Here is a 20,389-nt window from a genome sequence, read left to right as displayed (position 1 = left end):
ATACCACAGCTTCTCTATCCATTCATTTGTTGATGGGCACTTGGGTTGTTTCCAACTCTTTGCTATTGTGAACAAAGCAACATTTAACATAGGGGTTCATATATCTGCTTGGGTGGCAGTTATGGTTTCTATATAGTCCCAGTAGTGGAATTGCTGGGTCAAATGGTATTTCTATTTGCAACTAAGGTGTGTCTGATACAGGCCATGGCCTTTACTATCACTTGTTATGCATCAGAGAGTGGGACAATGACCAAGGAGGATAGAAGGAGAATTGATGCCTTTGACCTATGGTGCTGGAAAAGAGTATTGAATATACCATGGACTGCCAAGGAAACAAACAGATTCATCCTGGAGTGGGTTAAACCGGGCTGCTCCTTGGGGACAAGGATGCTGGGGCTTCATCTGACATACTATGTACATGTTGTAAGGAGGAGCAGGTCCTTGGAGAGGGACATCATGCTTTGGAGGGTGGAGGGATGGCGTAGGAGGGGAAGGCCCTCTATGAGGTGGATTGATTCAGTGACTGGGGTAATCTGGATGGGTGTGTCAGAGGCAGTGCGATTGGCACAGGGTAGAGCAGGGTTTAGGGCTGTTGCACATAGGGTCACCATGAGTCGCAAGTGACTCGACGGCACATAACAACAACAGCAACCAGTGCCAAGAGTGTTGACTGTGGAGCCAAGCAAACTAAAGCTGTGAATAATCTCAATCTCTTCACCATCCATCCTGATGCTGCCAGTTTGTCCAGTGGTGAGAATCTTTGTCTTCTTGACATTGAGCCTCAAGCCATAAGTATGTGAGATAGAGTTTCAAAATCCTAGCCTCCAAGGAGACTTGATTTCACCCTTTCCAAGACAAACCTATTTGTTTTCTTGGTAGTCCATGGAATATTCAAGACTCTTCTCCAGTACCACAATTTGAAAGCAACTATTCTTTTGCTGTTATGCTTTGTTCATCTCTCTAATGGACAGAAAGTACTTGTGAAGACCCTGGCCTGGATTAAGCACACCTTAGTCTCTAGACTGACATCCCCGCTTTTTAGCACTCTGGAGAGATCCTTGGCAGCAGTTTTTTCCAATACAATTCATCTTTTGATTTCCTGACTGTTGATATTAAGAGTGTTGATGGTGGAGCTGAGCAAACTGTAATTGTTAATAACTTCAATCTCTTCTCCACCTGTCAAGGTGCTGTCGATTGTCCCAGTGGTGAGGATCTTTGTCTTCTTGATGTTGAGCTTCAACCCATATAGAAGACTACAGTCCTTGACCTTCTGCAGCAAGTGCTTCAGGTCAGATAGTAATTGGAAAATATGAGCTTGGTCATAGAAATGAGGCTGGGATAGAATTGATCAAATTTTGTATTTTCAATGATTTATTCTTTGAAAATACTTTTTTAGAAGGCACAAAAGATGACTTTATACATGGATCTCACCTGATGGCCTGCATAAGAATCAGATTGACTACATCTATGAAAGGAATCACTGAAAAAGCTCAATATTGGCAGTCAAAATTAGGCAGCGGCAGTCTGTGGGTCAGACTCATGTGCAATATCATTTTAAAGTTCAAAATTAAAACAAGTCCAAATTAAAATAAGAACAAAGATATGATCTTAAATCTATTACATTTGAATTTCAAGATCAAACTTAAGAATATGTTTGAAGCATTGACCACCAATGCTATGGAATGATATCAAAGATACGATCCATGAAGAAAGCAAAAAGACAGAGGAGAAAGAAAGAACCTGAATGGATATCTAAAAATTACACTAGAGACTCAAGAAGCCAAAACAAAAGGGAAACATGCTGAAGTAAAAAGCAGAACAAAAGATTCCAAAGGACAGCTTAAGAAGACAAAGCAAAGGATTATTATTATGGAATGTGCAGAGTGCTGGAATTGGAGAATAAAAAGGTCAGAACTCACCCTTCATTTCTCACCTGAGAGAACTGGAAAACAATTTAAGCCTCAAGTCACAATACTGAAAGATGTTATGGGCAATATATTGAATGATCCGGACAGCATCAAAGGAAGATGGAGGGAATACACAGAATCACTGTACTAAAACATAACTGACTGATACTGAAAAATGTCAAGAAATATCATATGATCAGGAGTCAATGGCGATGAAGGAGGAAGTGGAAGCTGCATTGAAGGCATTGGAAAAAAATAAATCAATGGGATACCAATTGACTTGTTTCAATTAACAGATGCAGCCTTGGATGCACCCACCAGTCTATACTAGGAAATTTGGAGAATAACTATCTGGCCAATGGATTGGAAGATGTCCATATTTGTTCCCATTCCCAAGAAAGGTAACCTAACAGAATGTGGAAACTATTGAACAATATCACTAACATCACATAAAAGTAAAATACTGCTAAAGATCATTCAGTAACAGCTAGAATAGTACATAGAGAACTGCCAGAAGTTCAAGCAGGATTTAGAAGAGACCATGGCACCAGGGATATCATTGCTGATGTTAAATGGATCCTGGCTGAAAGTAAAGAATACCAGAAGAATGTCTATTTGTGCTTTGTTGACTATGCAAAGGCATTTGGCTGTGTGGATAATAACAAGTTGTGGATGACAGTGGAAAGAATGGGAATCTCAGAGCACTTAATTGTGCTCATGTGAAACTTATACCTAGACCACAGGCTGTCGTGTGAACAGAGGAAGAAAACACTCCATGGTTTAAACTTAGGAAGAGAGTGTGTAAGGGTTGTATTTTCTCTCCATAACTATTCAATATAATAATTCAGGAATAATTGAGCAAATAATTCAGGAAGCTGGACTCAATGAAGAGAAATGTCGCATCAGGATTGGACAGAGACTAATCAATAACCTGAGTTATGCAGATGATATAACCTTGGTTGCTGAAAGTGAGGAGCACTTGAAGCACCTGTTGCAGAAGATTGAGAATACAGTCTTAAAAATGGCTTGCATCACAATATCATAAAGACTTAGATTCTTAACACTGGGTTGACAGACAACATTATGATATATTTTTAAAAGATTGGTATCAGCAGTCAGGAAATTAGGAGACATAGTACACTGGGAAAGTCTGTAGTTAGGAACCTCTCCAAATTATTAAGGAATAATGATGTCAGCTTAAGGATTAATGTGTGTCTGATTCAGGCCATAGTTTTTCCAATCACTTGCTATGTATCTGAGAGCTGGAAAATAAATAAGGGTGGCAGAAAAATTTATGCCTTTGAGCTGTGGTGTTGGAGAAGAGTGCTGAACATCCCATGGACTGCCAAAAGAACAAAAAAATACATCTTGGAGAGGATGCAGCCTGAGTGCTCTTTGGAGGCAAGGATGATGGGACTTAACCTCAAATACTTCAGCCATGTTGCTATGAGGGGATATTCCTTGGAGATGGACATGATGCTTGGAAAGGTCAGTGAATGAGAGGAAGACCTTTGACCAAGTGGATTGACACGGTGACTACTGCAATGGGCTCTTGAGTGTCAGGAAATGTAAGTATGGCACAGGATAGAACATGGTTCAGATCTATTGTTCATAGGGAACCGATGGCATATACTCAACCGGATGGCACCTAATAACAACAGTGCTTTATTTACAGTGACTATTTAAATACATCACCACCAGAATCCTTCATTTGCGCAAAAGGTAGGAGGCACAACATTCTGGGCATTTGTCGTATAACATCACCTCGGAATGTGCATGATGGCTAGTGCTCTCTCCAACTATGTGACAGAGAAAACGGACAGGCTCTGGGTCAGAGGGGGAAGGCCTGGGTCTACAATTCCACCAGTATCAATGTGATTCTGCGACCAGAGTTCCAGTAGGGCAAGCCCAAGAAGCCCTATGGTTTATCACGGTAAGTTGCTGTGCACCTGCCAGCAGGAGTCCTGTCATCCAGCATCTGGGAACCAGCAGGTTAACCCTGGCCACTTACTAGCTCACTACAAACACCTCCTTGTACACAGGGTTCTTTGCTCCAGGAGTGTGTTGCCTTTTCCTAACCCCGTAGATCCCAGCACAGCACCTGAGGTTGACAAATTATAAAGAACAAACATCTTTTCCAGATAACCAACACTCCAGAGACAGTGCTGCTCTGACTCCTGTCCATGCTGACAGGATACCAGCCTTCCCTTTGCTCTGACCCAGGCAGATTCGAGCCACTCCTTGACCCAGCCGCGTTTACACAGCAGCACAATAGGAGCACTGCAGGACACAAATGGGGGTCTTGTGAGCCCTCCATGTACTTACACATTCAGAGACCTTACAAAGGGCAGTGACTGCATTATGGGGCTGGTTGTCCTGAGGCAATAAACTACTGTGTTCATTTTGCAAACATGAAGACTGAAGTTCAGCAAAATAAGTCATTGACTAAGGGGTCAGATGGCCCTGGTTCCTCATCCTGTGGGCATGCCCTACCCCCAGACCAGCACAGTCCATGGTCAGGTGGGCCCGGGTCCTAATCCTGTGGTACACCCCCACTACCAGCCCCAGCACAGTCCATACAGTCCAAGCATGAGTAGCCTCTTGCATTCCATGGCCCCATGAACACAAGAACAGAGTAACACATCATTGGTGAAGCTTATGAAGAAAGGCTGCAGTAAGGGACAATGAGACCTACCTTGGCTGCTCCTAGCTCCACATCATATGTCTGGAGGATAGTCCCTGGGTTAGCTCTCTCTTTGGTGCCATCACCCATGTCACTGGAGGTGTCCAGTAGAGCATCCTTTATATCTGTCTCTGGGTGAAGCCCCAACCTGGTAGAGTCTTGGCTGGCCTCCCTGCCTTCCTCACAGGGAAAGTTTTCACTCGACACACTGCAGGATGGGCTCTCTATACCACTGTCCCGGTTGGGGATTTTACCACAGTTGCTCTGGTCAACTGCAGAACTCGTATCCAAGAGGTAATCTCTATCCCCAGCAGCTGCCTGGATGCCAAGACTCATGGCAGCAGGGTGCTTGAAGATGAGAAGCTCTTGGGGTTTCATAAGGTCTTTGAGATGTGGCTCCACAGGCTGGATCTTCTGAGCCTTGGCTTTCTCCTGAAATAAGCTGCTGTCAGGCCCAGCATCCAGGCCCCTGAGGGCAGCAACAGAGCCTATGGTGACTGGGGGGTTTGCATCTGATGCCATTATCAAAGATGAATTTGCCAGGCCCCGTAGAAAGGTTTCCTGTGGGGAGAAAGAACTGGATCAGGATCTGTGGGCATTGGATAAATGTGAGTAGGGGTCTGTGGGTACTGAGGGCAGGTAGGTGTTGTACTGGGGGCTTGGCCTCAGGAAGAGTCTCTCCAGGCCATGTCCACATCTAGGGCAAGGAGGAGCACTCTGAGCTGCACAGCAATGCTCTAGGTAAACACTCAGCTCAAGTTCAGTAGCATCCTTTTGGATAATAGCAACCAAAATACTTTCTTTTGAAAATAAGCTTCTTCTATATTAAAAAAGGAGTCATATGGTATGAAACATTTGTTGCTCAACAAATTCAGCCCAACTGTGCAAATTAATAACCAGTATTCACACAGTGGTGTCGTTTGTATGGTGTTTGTGGATCCTCAGGATAGTCCTGTGAAGTAATGTAGGTCTCACATTCAGTCACCATCACAAGCTTCTGACATAAGCACGGTCACCACCACACTGCACATCACTGTGTGACATCCAGCACCCTACACTGCCCTGACTGTCCTTCTCTCACCTCTCTCCCAAAGATACACCCAAGCGTTTGCTTCCAAATCCCATGACTTCTTCTTTCTAGACAAACTGAAGCATCACTCTCACCTGGAAATACTCTCGAGTAGGGAGGTGGGGGATGGGGTACAACGTTTTAATTCTAAGTGTACAAGGCCATTCATGGAATTTCAATTGAGAAGAATAAAAAGGTACAAATGGATCAGAAAGAAGGTAAATATCCATTGAAATGTTCCTCTTGACCCACAGTGGAAGTTGGAGAGGAGTATAAAAAAATAAATAACACTATCGCTAAGGCATATTGGCAATAACTTCTTCCCAAATGGCAGGCAGGTTACATTGGTGCGTGCCAACACTGTATTGAGGGTGCTGCTCCATGTAGTCCACAGGCTCCTGGGTTGGCAAGAACAGAGTATCATGGGGCTGAAGGGATTAGTAGAAAATCTCTTGCTCAGGAGGTCTGCAGCATGACTGTTTAGGAGAAACATGAAAAGAAAGTGAAAACCCATCTTCTTCTATCCTGCATTTAAATTCTAAAGAGAAAGGATGAAAGGGCAACTCCATGTGGCAGCAATCTGAGGAGATTCATCCGGGCTCACATTCCTTTCTGGCCAATGCAGCCCGGAAGCCACAAAGTAAACATACAGCCATTCTAGCAGCCATTCTTCTCTACTGTCAGATGGACACAACCATGAGAAGGACAAGAGAGGCATCTAGAGCAACTCTCCCTCTGTGGGGCTGCTTCCTGGTCTCAGATGGCAACCTGAGATCCAGGATTGCAGTTAAAGCCTGGCAGTAAGAAAAGTCATTTCACCACTCCAGCCTGTGTATCTAGAGAGAGTGCAAAAGGAGGGACAAGTGAAAAATCACCAAACCCCTCTCGCAATCCACATTTACAAAAGCCACACTCTCGACACACATTCTCATTCATGCTCATTCAGTCACGAATATGCCACGCCCAGCCAATACACAGACACACATATTCACATTCAGATATTCTTCTGCCAACAGCTCCTTTCCAAGTTTCCTTCCTTACTTGCTAAACAGAATGGAAATTCTTAACCAATGTTTCATGCCTCAACAGAATGAGCCTGTTAGCCTAAGCCTGGTAGAACACATTTGAGGAATGCTCAAAGGGAGTGATGAATCATCTCACTTCTTCACATTGTTTTGAGAGTTGATGAGATTTCATGGGCAGTATTTTCATAAGCTGTTTTCATCCTCTTTTTTCATGTAACAAAAGCTACTTTTTATTGTTCCTTTCTTTAAGAGTGACACCAAAATTAGTCAAGATGTGCCTTTATCACTAGCTACTGCCTCACTCTTAAAATGAGCTTAAGGGTGTAAGGTAGAAAGATTTATAAACAGGAAAAACTTGTTTCACTGCCTTCTTCTAACAGCATAGGAAAAAAGCTCAAGCTTTCAGAAATCAGATATTACAGCAATACATATATGCTAGAGGGAATGTGAGCCATATTCTCAGGATTCATGGATTCAAAAGCAGGACTGTCTGCTATTTGACATAAGACAGAGCCTGGTTAAAATCTCACCCTAGCAGAATTTAAGGTCCTCGTGGAAATGAAGTAACAGATTTACCCTATAATCGCAAATAGTGTGCAGGACATTATACATCAACAGCAAACACCGATGCCTGAGATATGTAAAAGAAGTGAAGCGACCTTGTAATAAACAACACATATGAACTTTGTAAGTAAGCCAATATAAAATAAAAAAATTTTTTTTTCAAAAAGAAGCACACTTCTTTCCAGTTGACTTTCTGAAGACACTCTAGACAGGGAAGGAACCTAGTGAAGCTCCATCAGTATAGATCATGCCTTCACATAACTCACTCATTCACTCACTGTCATCAAGTTTGTCCCTACTCATTTCAACCCTCCATCAGGTTTCCAAGATTGTAAATCATAATGAGAGATGATTATCTATCAATAGTCTATTAATAATAATAGGCTATTGGAGCTAGATTTGAACCACTGCAGTTTTACAATTCATTATAGACAGTTTTGCAATTCATTATAGACTACACCACCAGAGCACCAAAGTAAAGAAAACAAAATTTCTCACAACTGAACCAATAAGTGGCATAGTGGCAAGAAGCTGCACTGCAATCCCGAAGGCATGTGGTTGGAGGTCAGTAGGAGAAGGATGGGCAATCTCCTCCTGTGAAATTAATTGCCTCTGAAAACCCACCAGAGGGGCAGCTATGGGTCAGTTTTGACTTGATGGCACACAACAATGAGGGAAACATTGACGTTGTCAAGGATTTCCTTTTACTTGGATCTACATTTAATACTTACAGAAGCAGCAGTGAAGAAAAATCCAGTAGGAATCTGAAAAGATAGAGTAATAGTGAGCATAGATCAACGGTGATTAATTTTATAAGCCACATGTGTAGGAATGATCCCATAAAAGACAATGTGAGTAGGAAAAGAATTGCTTAAAAAATCAAACCATGCAACAATGAACTAATGGAAATCCAAAATCTCTGTAAATGTTCATTAAAATTATTTAAAAATTATAAAAAATCAAACCATGAGCTTACAGATAAGATGGTATAAAAACTAGATAGCAGCCCACACCCTTTTCAAAAAAGAAATCAGAAATCAAAGAGAACAACTATAGAGGATTATTATTATTTGAAAATAAAAGACAGAGAAATACTTTATTTCAAACACTAACTGAAAGAAGACACTGAGTGAAAATATCGCTCACTGATGGAAACAGAACACAAAACTCCAGACAATGCAGTGAAGTCATGTTGAACACTTGTTGGTTCTGGCTGAGAACCCAGGGCTGCGGCAGGATTCACACTAGTTGCTAGCTGGTGATGGCAAAAGTCTAATAATACCCCTTGTCTTCCTTACCCTCCCAGAGATCTTTTCCCCACAACAACTGTATACCAGGTGGCTGGCAGTATTCCCTGGCCCAATCCAATTTACCAAGAGAGACCAATGCCTGAAGAAGGACATGATGCTTGGTAAAAAGAAAGGTCAGTGAGAAAGAGGAAGCCCCTCAACAAGATAGGCTAATAAAATGGCTGCAACTGTCGGCTCAGTGTAACAGCAGACCAGGCAGTGTTCTGTTCTGCACATAAGGTGCTAGGAGTCAACTCAATAGTTCACCTAACAGTAAAATAAATCTATAGATCTAACAAGCACACAAAAAAATTTTAATTCAAACTGTTCCCATATAGACAATTTCAAGCTTAGGTTACTTTACCAGTGAAGTCCATTTAATATTTAAAGAAGAAATAATATCAATTCTATAAATGTTTCCAAAAAATTGAAAACAAGTGGATGTGTTCTAATAACATTAATGAATAGAAAATTAATTATATCATGAGAAAGAGGTCAGACCACACACACACAAAGACATCTACTTTATTTTTCCATTTATATAAAAAGCTAAGACATTAAAAGTACTCTATAGAGTTCAAAAGCAGATTGATGGTTGCCTGGAGAGGGAGATAGGGAGGGGGTGGAGAAATAGATTACAAAGGGGCAATCAATGTATTAATCAGTTTGATTGTGGTGATGGTTTTGTGTTCACTTTATGTAGCTTAATTTCATCTTAGTAACGTGATTTTAAAAAAAAACAAAACTAAACACAAAACAACCAAAAACCTCCCTCAGTCCATGTTTTAACTTGGTCACTTGCTTACATTCCCTGAGGACCATTTCTCTTAATATGAAAGGGGTGGTGATAGGTGATGCGTATGCTGAACAAAGAGCTGTGACCAAGGAAGACTCAGGCAGTGCCAGAGTCTCCTGCATTCTAAAGGAGAGGTGTGCTTTGGGTATCTGGTGGTTCTTGAAATCATGTCCATACAAAGGGTTTTTGTGAATATCATGGTGCTGGTATAACGAGATAGATTATAGAAATGGGGTTGCGGGAGGCATCTGACCTACTCTGACTTCACAAGTTTGGAAGAGGATCAAAATAAAAAAGCTAGGTTGATTCCTATGAGACAAGGTTTTCTATGCCTCTGCTGTCCAACCATTTTATTAATTCTAACAATAATTGTCCCTCTCATGGTGCTTTAGTGGCCTGTTGTTGTTATGTGCCGTCGAGTCGTTTCCGACTTATAGCGACCCTATGCACAACAGCCCTAAACCCTGCTCTATCCTGCGCCAACCGCACCGCCTCTGGCACACCCATCCCGATTACCCCAGTCACCGAATCAATCCATCTCAGAGAGGGTCTTCCCCTCCTGCGCTGTACCTCCACCCTCCCAAGCATGATGTCCCTCTCCAAGGACCCTCCTGGCAATATGTCCAAAGTATGTCAGACGAAGCCCCAGAATCCTTGCCTCCAAGGAGTAGCTTCGTTTAATCCTCTCCAAGATGAATCTGTTTGTTTTCCTGGCAGTCCATGGTACATTCAGTACCCTTCTCCAGCACCACAGCTCAAAAGCATCCACTCTCCTTCTGTCCTCCCTAGTCATTGTCCAACTCTCTGATGCATAACAAGTGATTGCAAATACCATGACCTGTATCAGGTGCACCTTAGTCTCCAGAGAGACACTGTTGCTCCTGAGTACCTTTGAGAGGTCCCTAACAGCAGACTTTCCCATTGCGATACGCTTTTTGATTTCCTGACTGCTGGTGCCAAGAGTGTTGACTGTGGAGCCGAGCAAACTGAAGCTGTGAACACTCTCAATCTCTTCGTCATCCATCCTGATGCTGTCAATTGGTCCAGTGGTAAGAATCTTTGTCTTCTTGACATTGAGCCTTAGTCCATACTGAAGGCTGCAGTCCTTGACCCTTCGCAGCAAGTGCATGAGGTCCTCCTCAGTTTCAGCAAGCAGGGTTGTGTCATCTGCATAACGGAGATTGTTAATAGACCTTCCACCAATCCTGATGCCACAATTCTCCTCATAGAGCCCAGCCTCTCGGATAATCTGCTCTGCATACATGTTGAAAAGGTATGGAGACAAGATGCATCCCTGGCGTACACCCTTCCCAATTTTGAACCATGCAGTGTTACCCTGCTCTGTTCTGACTACTGCCTCTTGGTCCAAGTATAGGTTTCGCATTAGCACAATTAAATGTTCTGGGATTCCCATTCTTCTCAAAGTCAGCCACAGTTTGTTATGATCCACACAGTCAAATGCCTTTGCATAATCAATGAAACACGATAGACATTCTTCTGGTATTCTCTGCTTTCAGCCAAGATCCATCTAACATCAGCAACAATATCCCTAGTACCACGACCCCTTCTAAACCCAGCCTGGACTTCCGGCAGTTCTCTGCTGATGGTAGTGAGAAATTTCACTGCAATCCTGAAAGCATGTGGTTCAAATCCACCTCTGCTCCACAGGAGAAGAAAGGGCAATCTCCTCCCATGAGATTAAATTGACTTATAGCTGACCTTTCATGAGTTTCAAGGTTGTAAATAGCATAAGAGGAGACTGCCCATCTTTCTCCTGAAAAGCAGTTGGTGAACAGAAGTGCAACCTTAGGTATAGCAGTGCAACTCATTGCATTTACTACACCACCAGACGTCACTTACAGTTTTTCAATCAAGACAACCACTTTCAGTGGAGCCCAAAGGCAGGACTTCTGTCCCTTGGCCTCTCAAGCTAACCTTTTTCCTGCTCAGGAAACTGTTACAAACAAACACCTTTTGGCTCTGCCAATAAGTGGCAACAAGCACTATTCTCCACTCTTTAGTCTGGCCCAAAGGTACTCAGCTCTAACTCGGTGGGGTTGTGGAAGAGGTTGGTGAAAAAGGAATACTTGTTGTTTTGTGCCTTGTAGTACCATTCATAATGACACTATAAACAATAGCTCTGAATCCTGTCCTATCTTGATCCAATCTCACTGTCTCTACCACATCTTATCCCATTGCTACAATCACTGTGTCAATTCACCTCATCCAGGGTCTTCCTCTCCTGCCCTGACACTCCAGTCATGAGGACATGCCGAGGCCACTTGGTTCTGTGCTCTTCCTATGGGCTATATTTCCTGGACACTCATCCTTTTAACTTGAGGAAAGAAACACTAATGATGTTGAGTGCTGTCCCTCTACTCGTTTCCTTATTCCCATGTGAGTTATGAAAAAAGGAACATAGAACGCATGCACCCTTACAATGTACCTTTCTTACACACAGACTATTATGAACATTCTCCTGGGACCTTTGTATTTCTTTGGTGAACTCTGTGGAGGCTTGTTACTTAATAACGTTCCTACTTCAGCCAGAAAAACTTGGGCTCAGGTCAATACCTGCTGGTTCTGCCATCCCTGAATGGTCTGTTACCAGGAGGTGAGGGGCATTGGCCATCAGTTAGGCTTTGTCCCTCCACAAGCTGATCTAAATAAAGTGAGATGTTGCAGATGACTGCCAGACAACCTCAAAAAAAGGAGGTTATGTGGTACACCGAGGTGGACATTGCTACTGTAAGCCCATCCCTGGAACCTGACTTCCTGAGGTTAACCCTCCACCTGGCCCCAGAATTGTATTATTTCCCATGGCTCCTTGATTGTTTACTGAAATGGACTCCTACAGCATCAGGAAGACCAAACACATGAAGTGTGCCATGGTCACTGGACCTTCAGCATCATGCTTTGACCACAGGGCCTCCTGTGTTGTGACCATAGAAATTCCTATGCCATTTTGTAAAAATAGGGGCTTCTGTGCTATATTGACCAGTGGACCTGTGCTATGTTGGAGCCAGTGGAACTATGCACCATCACTTTCTAGAGCATTCCTGTACACCATTGTGCTGACCACAGGACCTTCTGCACTGCAGTAACAATGAAGTCTCCTTACAGTGTGTGGCCATGGCATCTTGTGCACCACATGCTGATCCACATAGCCTGCTTTGAATATAGAAACAAGGAGTGTTTCAGCAAGATGCATGACCACACAGAGTACAGTGGAAATTGGAGTATCGTGGATAAACAGGAGTTTGAGCTTTAAAGCCTGTCTTCTAATCAACAGGGCCAATTCTGATAATGACTACCTCTATCCATGCAGAATAAGCAAGAGAAGATGACTTTGGGTGTTGTGGGGCAAATGTGATGAGTCAAGTTGTAATTCTCTGTGTAAAGAATAGGAATCAGTATGTACATGAGCGTGTGTTTCCATATGCAATATGCATGAGAAACAGAACACTAGAGATCATTCTCAGAGGTGAACTCCACAGCAGCATGGAACAGAGATTTGGCAGAATGTGCCTCTAATTTTCATTTCATCTCCTTCTGTTTTGCTAGATGAGTTTTTACAAAAAGTATGTGTGGCTATAAAAATAAAAAGTAAATAAAAATAAAAATGAAAAGCCATTATCCTCAAGTCAGAATCCATCAGTGGGTTTCCTATGCTATATTCACAGTTAGGAAGTGTATTAGAAAATTATCTCCACCCTAAAGAAACCATAACTGCCACCCAGGCAGATATATGCACACTCATGTTTATTGAGACTTTGTTCACAATAGCAAAGAGTTGGAGACAACCTATGTGCCCATTAACAAAGGAATGCATAGAGAAGCTCTGGTATATTCACACAATGGAATATTACACTGCATTGAAAAACAAGGAACTCATGCAATATTATTCAAAAGGGGTGACCTTGGAGGACATTATGTTGAATGAAATATCTCAGTCACAAGAGGACAGGGGCTGCATGGTGCCACTATTGTAGAATGGGACTAACATCAGGGTTGGAGTGAGACTGAGAAAAATTGGATAAATTATATATACTGCATTGAAAGAGATAAGGGAGAGAACTGTTTGAAAGCGATATATGATTGGGTATTATGATTATGACAAGAGTCCAGAATGAAGGCTGCATAGTGCAGTGTACTCGGGGTTGGAGGGGATTCTATACCAATGAAATAATTTTTCTTTTACTTTGCAAAGAGAAGAGCGAACAGGAGCTGAGAGGGGAGGCAGGGAGTAAAATGGCTTCATCAAGTTGGACTAAGTGATCTTTCTTGGATGGCCTAGCTGAGATCTCTACAAGGCAAGAAACAAGATTAATTCTTTGTCCATAAAATAAAATTTCACTTACAATAATGTGGGGGCAAAAACGAAAGAAAAGTGTCTCCAGCACTCAAGCACTATTTCTCTTTCTCGCTCTCTCTTGCACTCTCTCTTTCTCTTATTGCCAAGTTAGAACTGACTTAGTCACCACTGCCACTGTCCTGTGGATCTCTTCTAGTTGATTAGCTAGGTAGCTGTCCTAAAAATGTCTTAGTATGGCCTGAACTGTTTTCCTTCCTGGAGCACTAGACTGCAGTCCTGCCACCTGGAGGCCCCTGCCACATGGCCTAGAGGATAACCCATTGCCACTCCTCTGAACTGCTCCAGGAGCACCAATATCACAGGTGAAGCCATTTCCTACCCTCCATCCAGAGCTAAAACGTCAGGAATTGATGGAATACCAGTTGATGTATTTCAACAGATGCTGCCCTGGATGTGCTCACCGAGTTGTGCCAAGAAATCTGGAGAATAACTACTTGACCAACTGACTGGAAAGGACTCATTCCCATTCCAAAAAAAGGGTGAGTCAAAAAACTGTGGAAATTATTAAGCAATATCATTAATATCACACCACTATCAAAATCCCACTGGAGATTATCAAAGAATGACCAGAATAGTACATTGACAGAGAACTACCAGAAATACAAGCTGGGTTTAAAAAAAGTTGTGGCACTAGAGACATTATTGCTAATGTCAGGTGGATCTTGGCAGAAAGCAAAGAGTAACAGAAGAACGTCTATTTGTGTTTCATTGACTATGTAAAAGCATTTGACTGTGTGGATCAGAACAGATTGTGGCTAACCTTGAGGATAATGGGAACTCCAGAACACTTGCTTGTACTTCTGTGAACCAGGCCTTTGAAAACCCTACGTACAACAGAGCACACTTAGACTAGCAGATAGGGCAACTGAGGCTGAGCCCTCAAGCAAGGAAACACATAGGAGGAGGAACAGCTATAAACATACACTAGAGATAAGAACATGGAATGTAAGAATTATGAATGTAGAAAAATTGGATATTGTTAAGAAAGAAATGGAACACATAAATTTTAATATACTAGGTATTGGTAAAATGAGATGGACTGCCATAGGACATTTTGAGTCAGAAGATCATATGATCTACTATGCTGGAGATGAAAAGGTGAGAAAAAAACAGGGTTGCATTCATAGTTACAAAAGTAATTTCTAGATCTGTCTTGAAATACAATGATGTGAGTGACAGGATAATATCCATATGCATACACGGAAGTCCAGTGAAAACCATCATCCATTCAAACATATGCACCAAAAACTAGAGCCGAAGAGGAGAAAATAGAGGATTTCTACAAACTTTTGCAGTCAGAGATTGATCAATCATGCAATCAAGATGCATTAATAATAATAATGGATAACTGGAATGCAAAAGTTGGGAATAGAGAAGTAGTTGGAAAACATGGACTTGGTGACAGAAAAGAAACTGGGGATAGAATTTTGCACAATGACTTATTCATTGCAAATACATTTTAGAAGAAACATAAACGTACGCTATACACATGAATTTCACCTGATGGTATTGCATAGGAATCATTAGGTCAATTACATCTGTGGAAAGAGTCACTGGAGAAGCTCAATATTAGCTATGAAAACTAGGCCAGGTGCTGATTGTGGAACAGACCACCAACTACTTCATATGCAAGTTCAAACTAAAGTTTCAAAATGAAAATTAGATCAAGTCCACAGGATCCTTGCGTTTATCTCCTCTGAATTTCAACACCATTGCAGAAACAGGTTTGAGGCCTTGGACATCAATGAGTGAAGACCGGATGAGATGTGAGAAGATATGAAGAATATCATCCAGGAAAAGTGCATAAGATCATTACAAAGACGGAGAAGGAAGACCAAGAAGGATGTCAGAAGAAGCTCTGAATATTGCACTAGAGCACCAAGAAGCCAAAGCAAAGGGAAGAAATCAAGATATTTAAGAGTTGAATAGAATATTCCAGAGGGCAGCGCGGGAAGACAAAGTAAAGTATTACAATGAAACGTGCAAGGAGCTGGAGTCAGAAAATCAAAAAGGGCCGAACTCACTCAGCATTTCTTAAGCTGAAGGAACTGTAGAACAAATTCAAACCTCGAGTTGCAATACTTAAGGATGCTTTGGGTAGAATATTAAAAGATCCAGGAAGCATTAAAAGAAGATGGTAAGAGTATACAAAGTTATGACACCAAAAGGAATTGGTGGACACAAAATAATTTCATGAAACAACGTATGAGTAAGATCCAGTGATGATGAAGGAAGAAGTTCAAGCTGCTCTGAAAGAATTGGCAAAAAACAAGGCCCCAGGAATTGATGGCATACTGATTGACATATTTCAACGAACAGATGCTGCCCTGGATGTGCTCACCAAGTTGTGCCAAGAAATCTGGAGGACAACCACCTGGCCAACTGACTGGAAGAGATCTATATTTGTTCTCATTCTGAAGAAAGGTGATCTGACAGAGTATGGAAATTATTAAACAGCATCACTGACACCACATACAAATAAGATTCTGTTCAAGATTATCCAGAAATGACCAGAACAGCACATCAACAGAGAACTGCCTGAAGTGTAGTCTGGGTTTAAAGAGGCCATGCCACTAGAGATACTATAGTTAATATCAGATGGATCTTGGCTGAAAGCAGACTACCAGAGGAATGTCTATTTGTGTTTCATTGACTATACAAAGACATTTGACTCTGTAGATCACAACAAACTGTGGCTGACTCTGAGAAGAATGGGAATCCCAGGACACTTGATCATGCTTATGTGAAACCTATACTTTGACCAGTAGGCAGTCATCAGAATAGAGCAAGGAAACACTGCACAGTTCAAAATTGTAAAGGATGTGTGTCAAATATGTGTCCCACCTCCATATCTTTTCAATCTATTAGTGGAACAGATTATCTGGGAGGCAGGGCTCCATGAGGAGAAATGTAGTATCAGGATTAGAGGCAGACTCATCAAAAATCAGCATTATACAGATGACACAACCTTGCTTGCTGAAACTGACAAGGACCTGATGCACTTGCATAAGGTCAATAAGGATTGAAGCTCGACATCATGAAAACAAAGATTCTCACCACTGGACTGGTGATGAACTTATGATAGATGGTGAAAATATTGACATTGTTAACAGCTTCAGTTTGCTACCTCTACAATCAACACTCCTGGTACCAGCAGCCAGGAAATTAAAAGACAAATTGCATTGGGAATGTCAGCTGTCAGAGAGATCTCCAAATTACTGAAGAGCAACAATGTCAGCCTGGATACTAAGGTGTACCTGATACAGGCCATGGTCTTTACAATTATTTGCTATGAATTAGAAGGCTGGACAATGAATAGAGATGATAGAAGGACAATTGATGTCTTTGAGCTGTGGTGCTGGAGAAGAAGAGTACTGAGTATACCATGGACTGCTAGGAGAACAAAGAAGTTCATGCTGGAGAGGGTGAACCTGGGCTGCTCCTTGGAGGCAAGGATTCTGAAGCTTCATCTGATATACTTTGAACATATTGCAAGTCAGGATCAGTGCTTAGAGAGTGACTTCATGCTTGGGAGGTTGGAGGGATAGTGCAGTAGTGGAAGCCCTTGATGAGGTGGATTGATTCAGTGACTGGGATAATGAGAATAAGTGTGTTAGAGACAATAAGATTGACATGGGTTAGAGCAGGTTTTAGGGCTGTTGTACCTAGGATCACTATGAGTATCAGGAACTTGACAACACATAACAACGACAACAACATACTTGGACCAGGAAGCAGTCCTTAGAATAGAGCAGGGAAATACTGTATGGTTGAAAATCAAGAAATGAGTATGTCCAGGTTGCATCCTGTCTCCATAACTTTTCAATATATATGCCGAACAGATCATTTGAGAAGCAGGGCTTTATGAGGATGAATGTGCCATCAAGACTAGAGGAAGACTAATCAACAACCTACCACATTGCTAGCAGAAACTGAAGAAGACCTGAAGCACTTGCTGCAAAAGGTCGTGAACTGTAGTCTTCAATATCGATTGAAGCTCAACATCAAGAAACAATGATTCTCATCACTGAACCAATTAGCAGCACCATGATAGATGACGGTTGTTAACAATTACAGCTGGCTTGGCTCCGCAATCAACACTTTTAACACCAGCAGTCAGGAAATCAAAAGATGAATTGCAAAGGGAACACTGGTGGCCTAGTGGCAAGAAGCCACACTACAATCTCAGAGGTGAGCAGTTTGAATACACCAGATGCTCTGCTGGAGTAGGAGGGGCAATCTCCTGTACAAGTCAGATCTGATTTGATGGTACACATACACAAAATAAGAAAATAATAAAAAAGGATTAATTGCATTGGAAAAATCTGCTGTCAGGGACCTCTCTAGAGTACTGAAAAGCAACAATGTTAGTCTAGAAATTAAGGTGCGCCTATTCCAGGCCATGAGCTTCACAATTACTTGTTATGCTTCAGTGAGCTGGATAATGCCAAAAGATGACAGAAGAAGAATCAATGCCTTTGAGTTGGGGTGTTGGAGAAGAGTCTTGAACACACCATGGACTGCCAAGAAAACAAATCTGTCTGTCTTGGAGAGGGTGAAGCCAAGTTTCTCCTTGGAGGTTAGGATTTGGAAGCTCCATCTCACATATACTCTGGGCACAAAGAAAGGAGAGAGAGGTACTCGGAGAAGAACATCTTGCTCGGAAGCGTGGAGGGACAGTGCAGTAGAAGAAGACCATGGATGAGATGGATTGATACAGTAGCTGTGGCAATTGAGGTTGATGTGTTGGAATTAGTGATATTGGCTTAGGGCACGGCAGGATTCAGAGATGCTGTACATAGAGTCGCTATGGGTCACAGGCAACTCGATGGCACATAACAACAACAACTAGATAGAAACTCAACAAAGACCCTGAAGAATTAAACCACACAATAAACCATATCAATCTCATATGTATATACAAGCTAATGCACCTCAAGAAAGCATAGTATACCTTTTCCAATGTGCATGGAACATTCTTCAGAATAGATCCTATTTTAGGTCACAAGGCAAGCATCAAGAACTTAAAAAATATCTAAAAATAGATAACATCTTCTCAGATCTCAATGCTACAAAATTAGAAGTGCAGCAATGAATGAATGGAAATCCAAAATCTCTGTAAATGTTCATTAAAATTATTTAAAAATATTAAAATAAAATTTTAAAAAGGTAAAAAAAGAGAATAAAGGAGAAAAGACCTCATACATTTGGAAACTGAAAAATATTTTGCTTAAACATGAGTGAGTACAAGAGGAAATAAAAAGTTTCTTGAAACAAATGACAATAAAAGCACAATTTACCAAAACTTCTGGGAAACAGCCAAAGCAGAAATTAGAGGTCAATTTATATCAATAAGCAAACACATCAAAAAGGAAAAAAATATAATTGATCTATTAATCCAACATCTCCAACAAATTGAGAAGGAACAGCAAGAAACCCTGATATCCTCTAGAAAAACTGAACTGATAAAAATAGTGCAGAAGAAGTACATGAAATAGAAAACAGAAAAACAATTGAAATCATCAACAAAACCAGGAGCTGGTTCTTTAAAAAGGTCAATAAATTCAACAAACCACTAGCAGATCTAACAAATGAAAAGAAAGAAAGGACACAAATAATATGAATAAGGGTTGAAAGGGGCAATGTCATAACAGAACTAAGTCAAAGAAAAAGGATAACAATGGAAATTTATTAAAAACTATACTCAAACAAACATGAAAAGCTAGAGGAAATTAACAAATATACAGAAACTCACAACCTACCTAAACTGACACAGACCAAAATTGTTTTTGCTGTTATGTGTCATCGAGTCACCTGCGACTTCATAGCGACCCTATGTACAAGAGCCCTAAACACCGTTCTATCCTGTGCCAACCTAGCCATCTTAAACGCACTCATTCCCACCACTCCAGTTACAGAATCAATCCATCTCATCGAAGATCTTCCTCTCCTACGCCACCCCTCCACTCTGCCAAACATGATGTCCCACTCCAAGGACCAGTCCCTCCTTGCAACATGCCCAAAGTATGTCAGATGAAGCTTCAGAATCCTTGACTCCAGGAAAAACCTGTTTGTTCTCCTAGCAGTCCATGATAAATTTAACCACAACTCAAAGGCATCAATTCTCTTTCTATCATCCCTATTCACTGCCCAACTCTCTGATGCATAACACGTAACTGTGAAGAATAAAGCCCAGATCAGGCACACCTTAGTCTCCATTTTGACATCGTTGCTCTTGAGTACTCTTGAGAGGTCCTACACAGCTGACTTTCCCAATGCAACTCATCTCTTGATTTCCTGGCTGCTGTTACCAAGAGTGTTGACTGTGGAGCCAAGTAAACTAAAACTGTTAAGTATCTCAATCTCTTCACCATCCATACTGATGCTGCCAATTGGCCCAGTTGTGGGAATCTTTGTTTTCTTGATGTTGAGCTTCAGGAGGCTGCATTCCTTGACATTCTGCAACAAGTGCTTCAGGTCCTCCTCGGTTTCAGCAAGAAGGGTTGTGTCATCTGTATAACACAGGTTGTTGATGACTCTTCCACCAATCTTGATGCCACATTCCTCCTCGTACAGCCCAGCATCTCGGATGATCTGTTCTGCATACAGATTGAAAAGGTATGGAGACAAAATACAACCCTGATGGATGCTCTTCTTGATTTTGAACCATGTACTGTCTCC

At 41.6% G+C, this 20,389-nt stretch overlaps 1 protein-coding gene across 1 annotated transcript in view; it reads right to left on the bottom strand.

The window, feature by feature from the left end:
- LOC102844332 (FYVE, RhoGEF and PH domain-containing protein 3-like) overlaps nucleotides 1-5,112 on the bottom strand; it is a gene marked incomplete at its 3' end in the record, with an annotated part of 45,322 nt that extends 40,210 nt beyond the window's left edge. The window contains exon 1 of the mRNA XM_006901948.1: nucleotides 4,603-5,112. Coding sequence (XP_006902010.1) covers nucleotides 4,603-5,112 — 510 coding nt within the window. The remainder of the gene's footprint in view (nucleotides 1-4,602) is intronic.
- Nucleotides 5,113-20,389: the final 15,277 nt, after the last annotated feature.

This window comes from Elephantulus edwardii, unplaced genomic scaffold, assembly GCF_000299155.1.
Source record: "Elephantulus edwardii isolate Elephantulus edwardi_28Jun2011 unplaced genomic scaffold, EleEdw1.0 scaffold00352, whole genome shotgun sequence".
NCBI lineage: Eukaryota > Metazoa > Chordata > Mammalia > Macroscelidea > Macroscelididae > Elephantulus > Elephantulus edwardii.
This window is presented reverse-complemented; position numbering and strand designations above follow the sequence as displayed.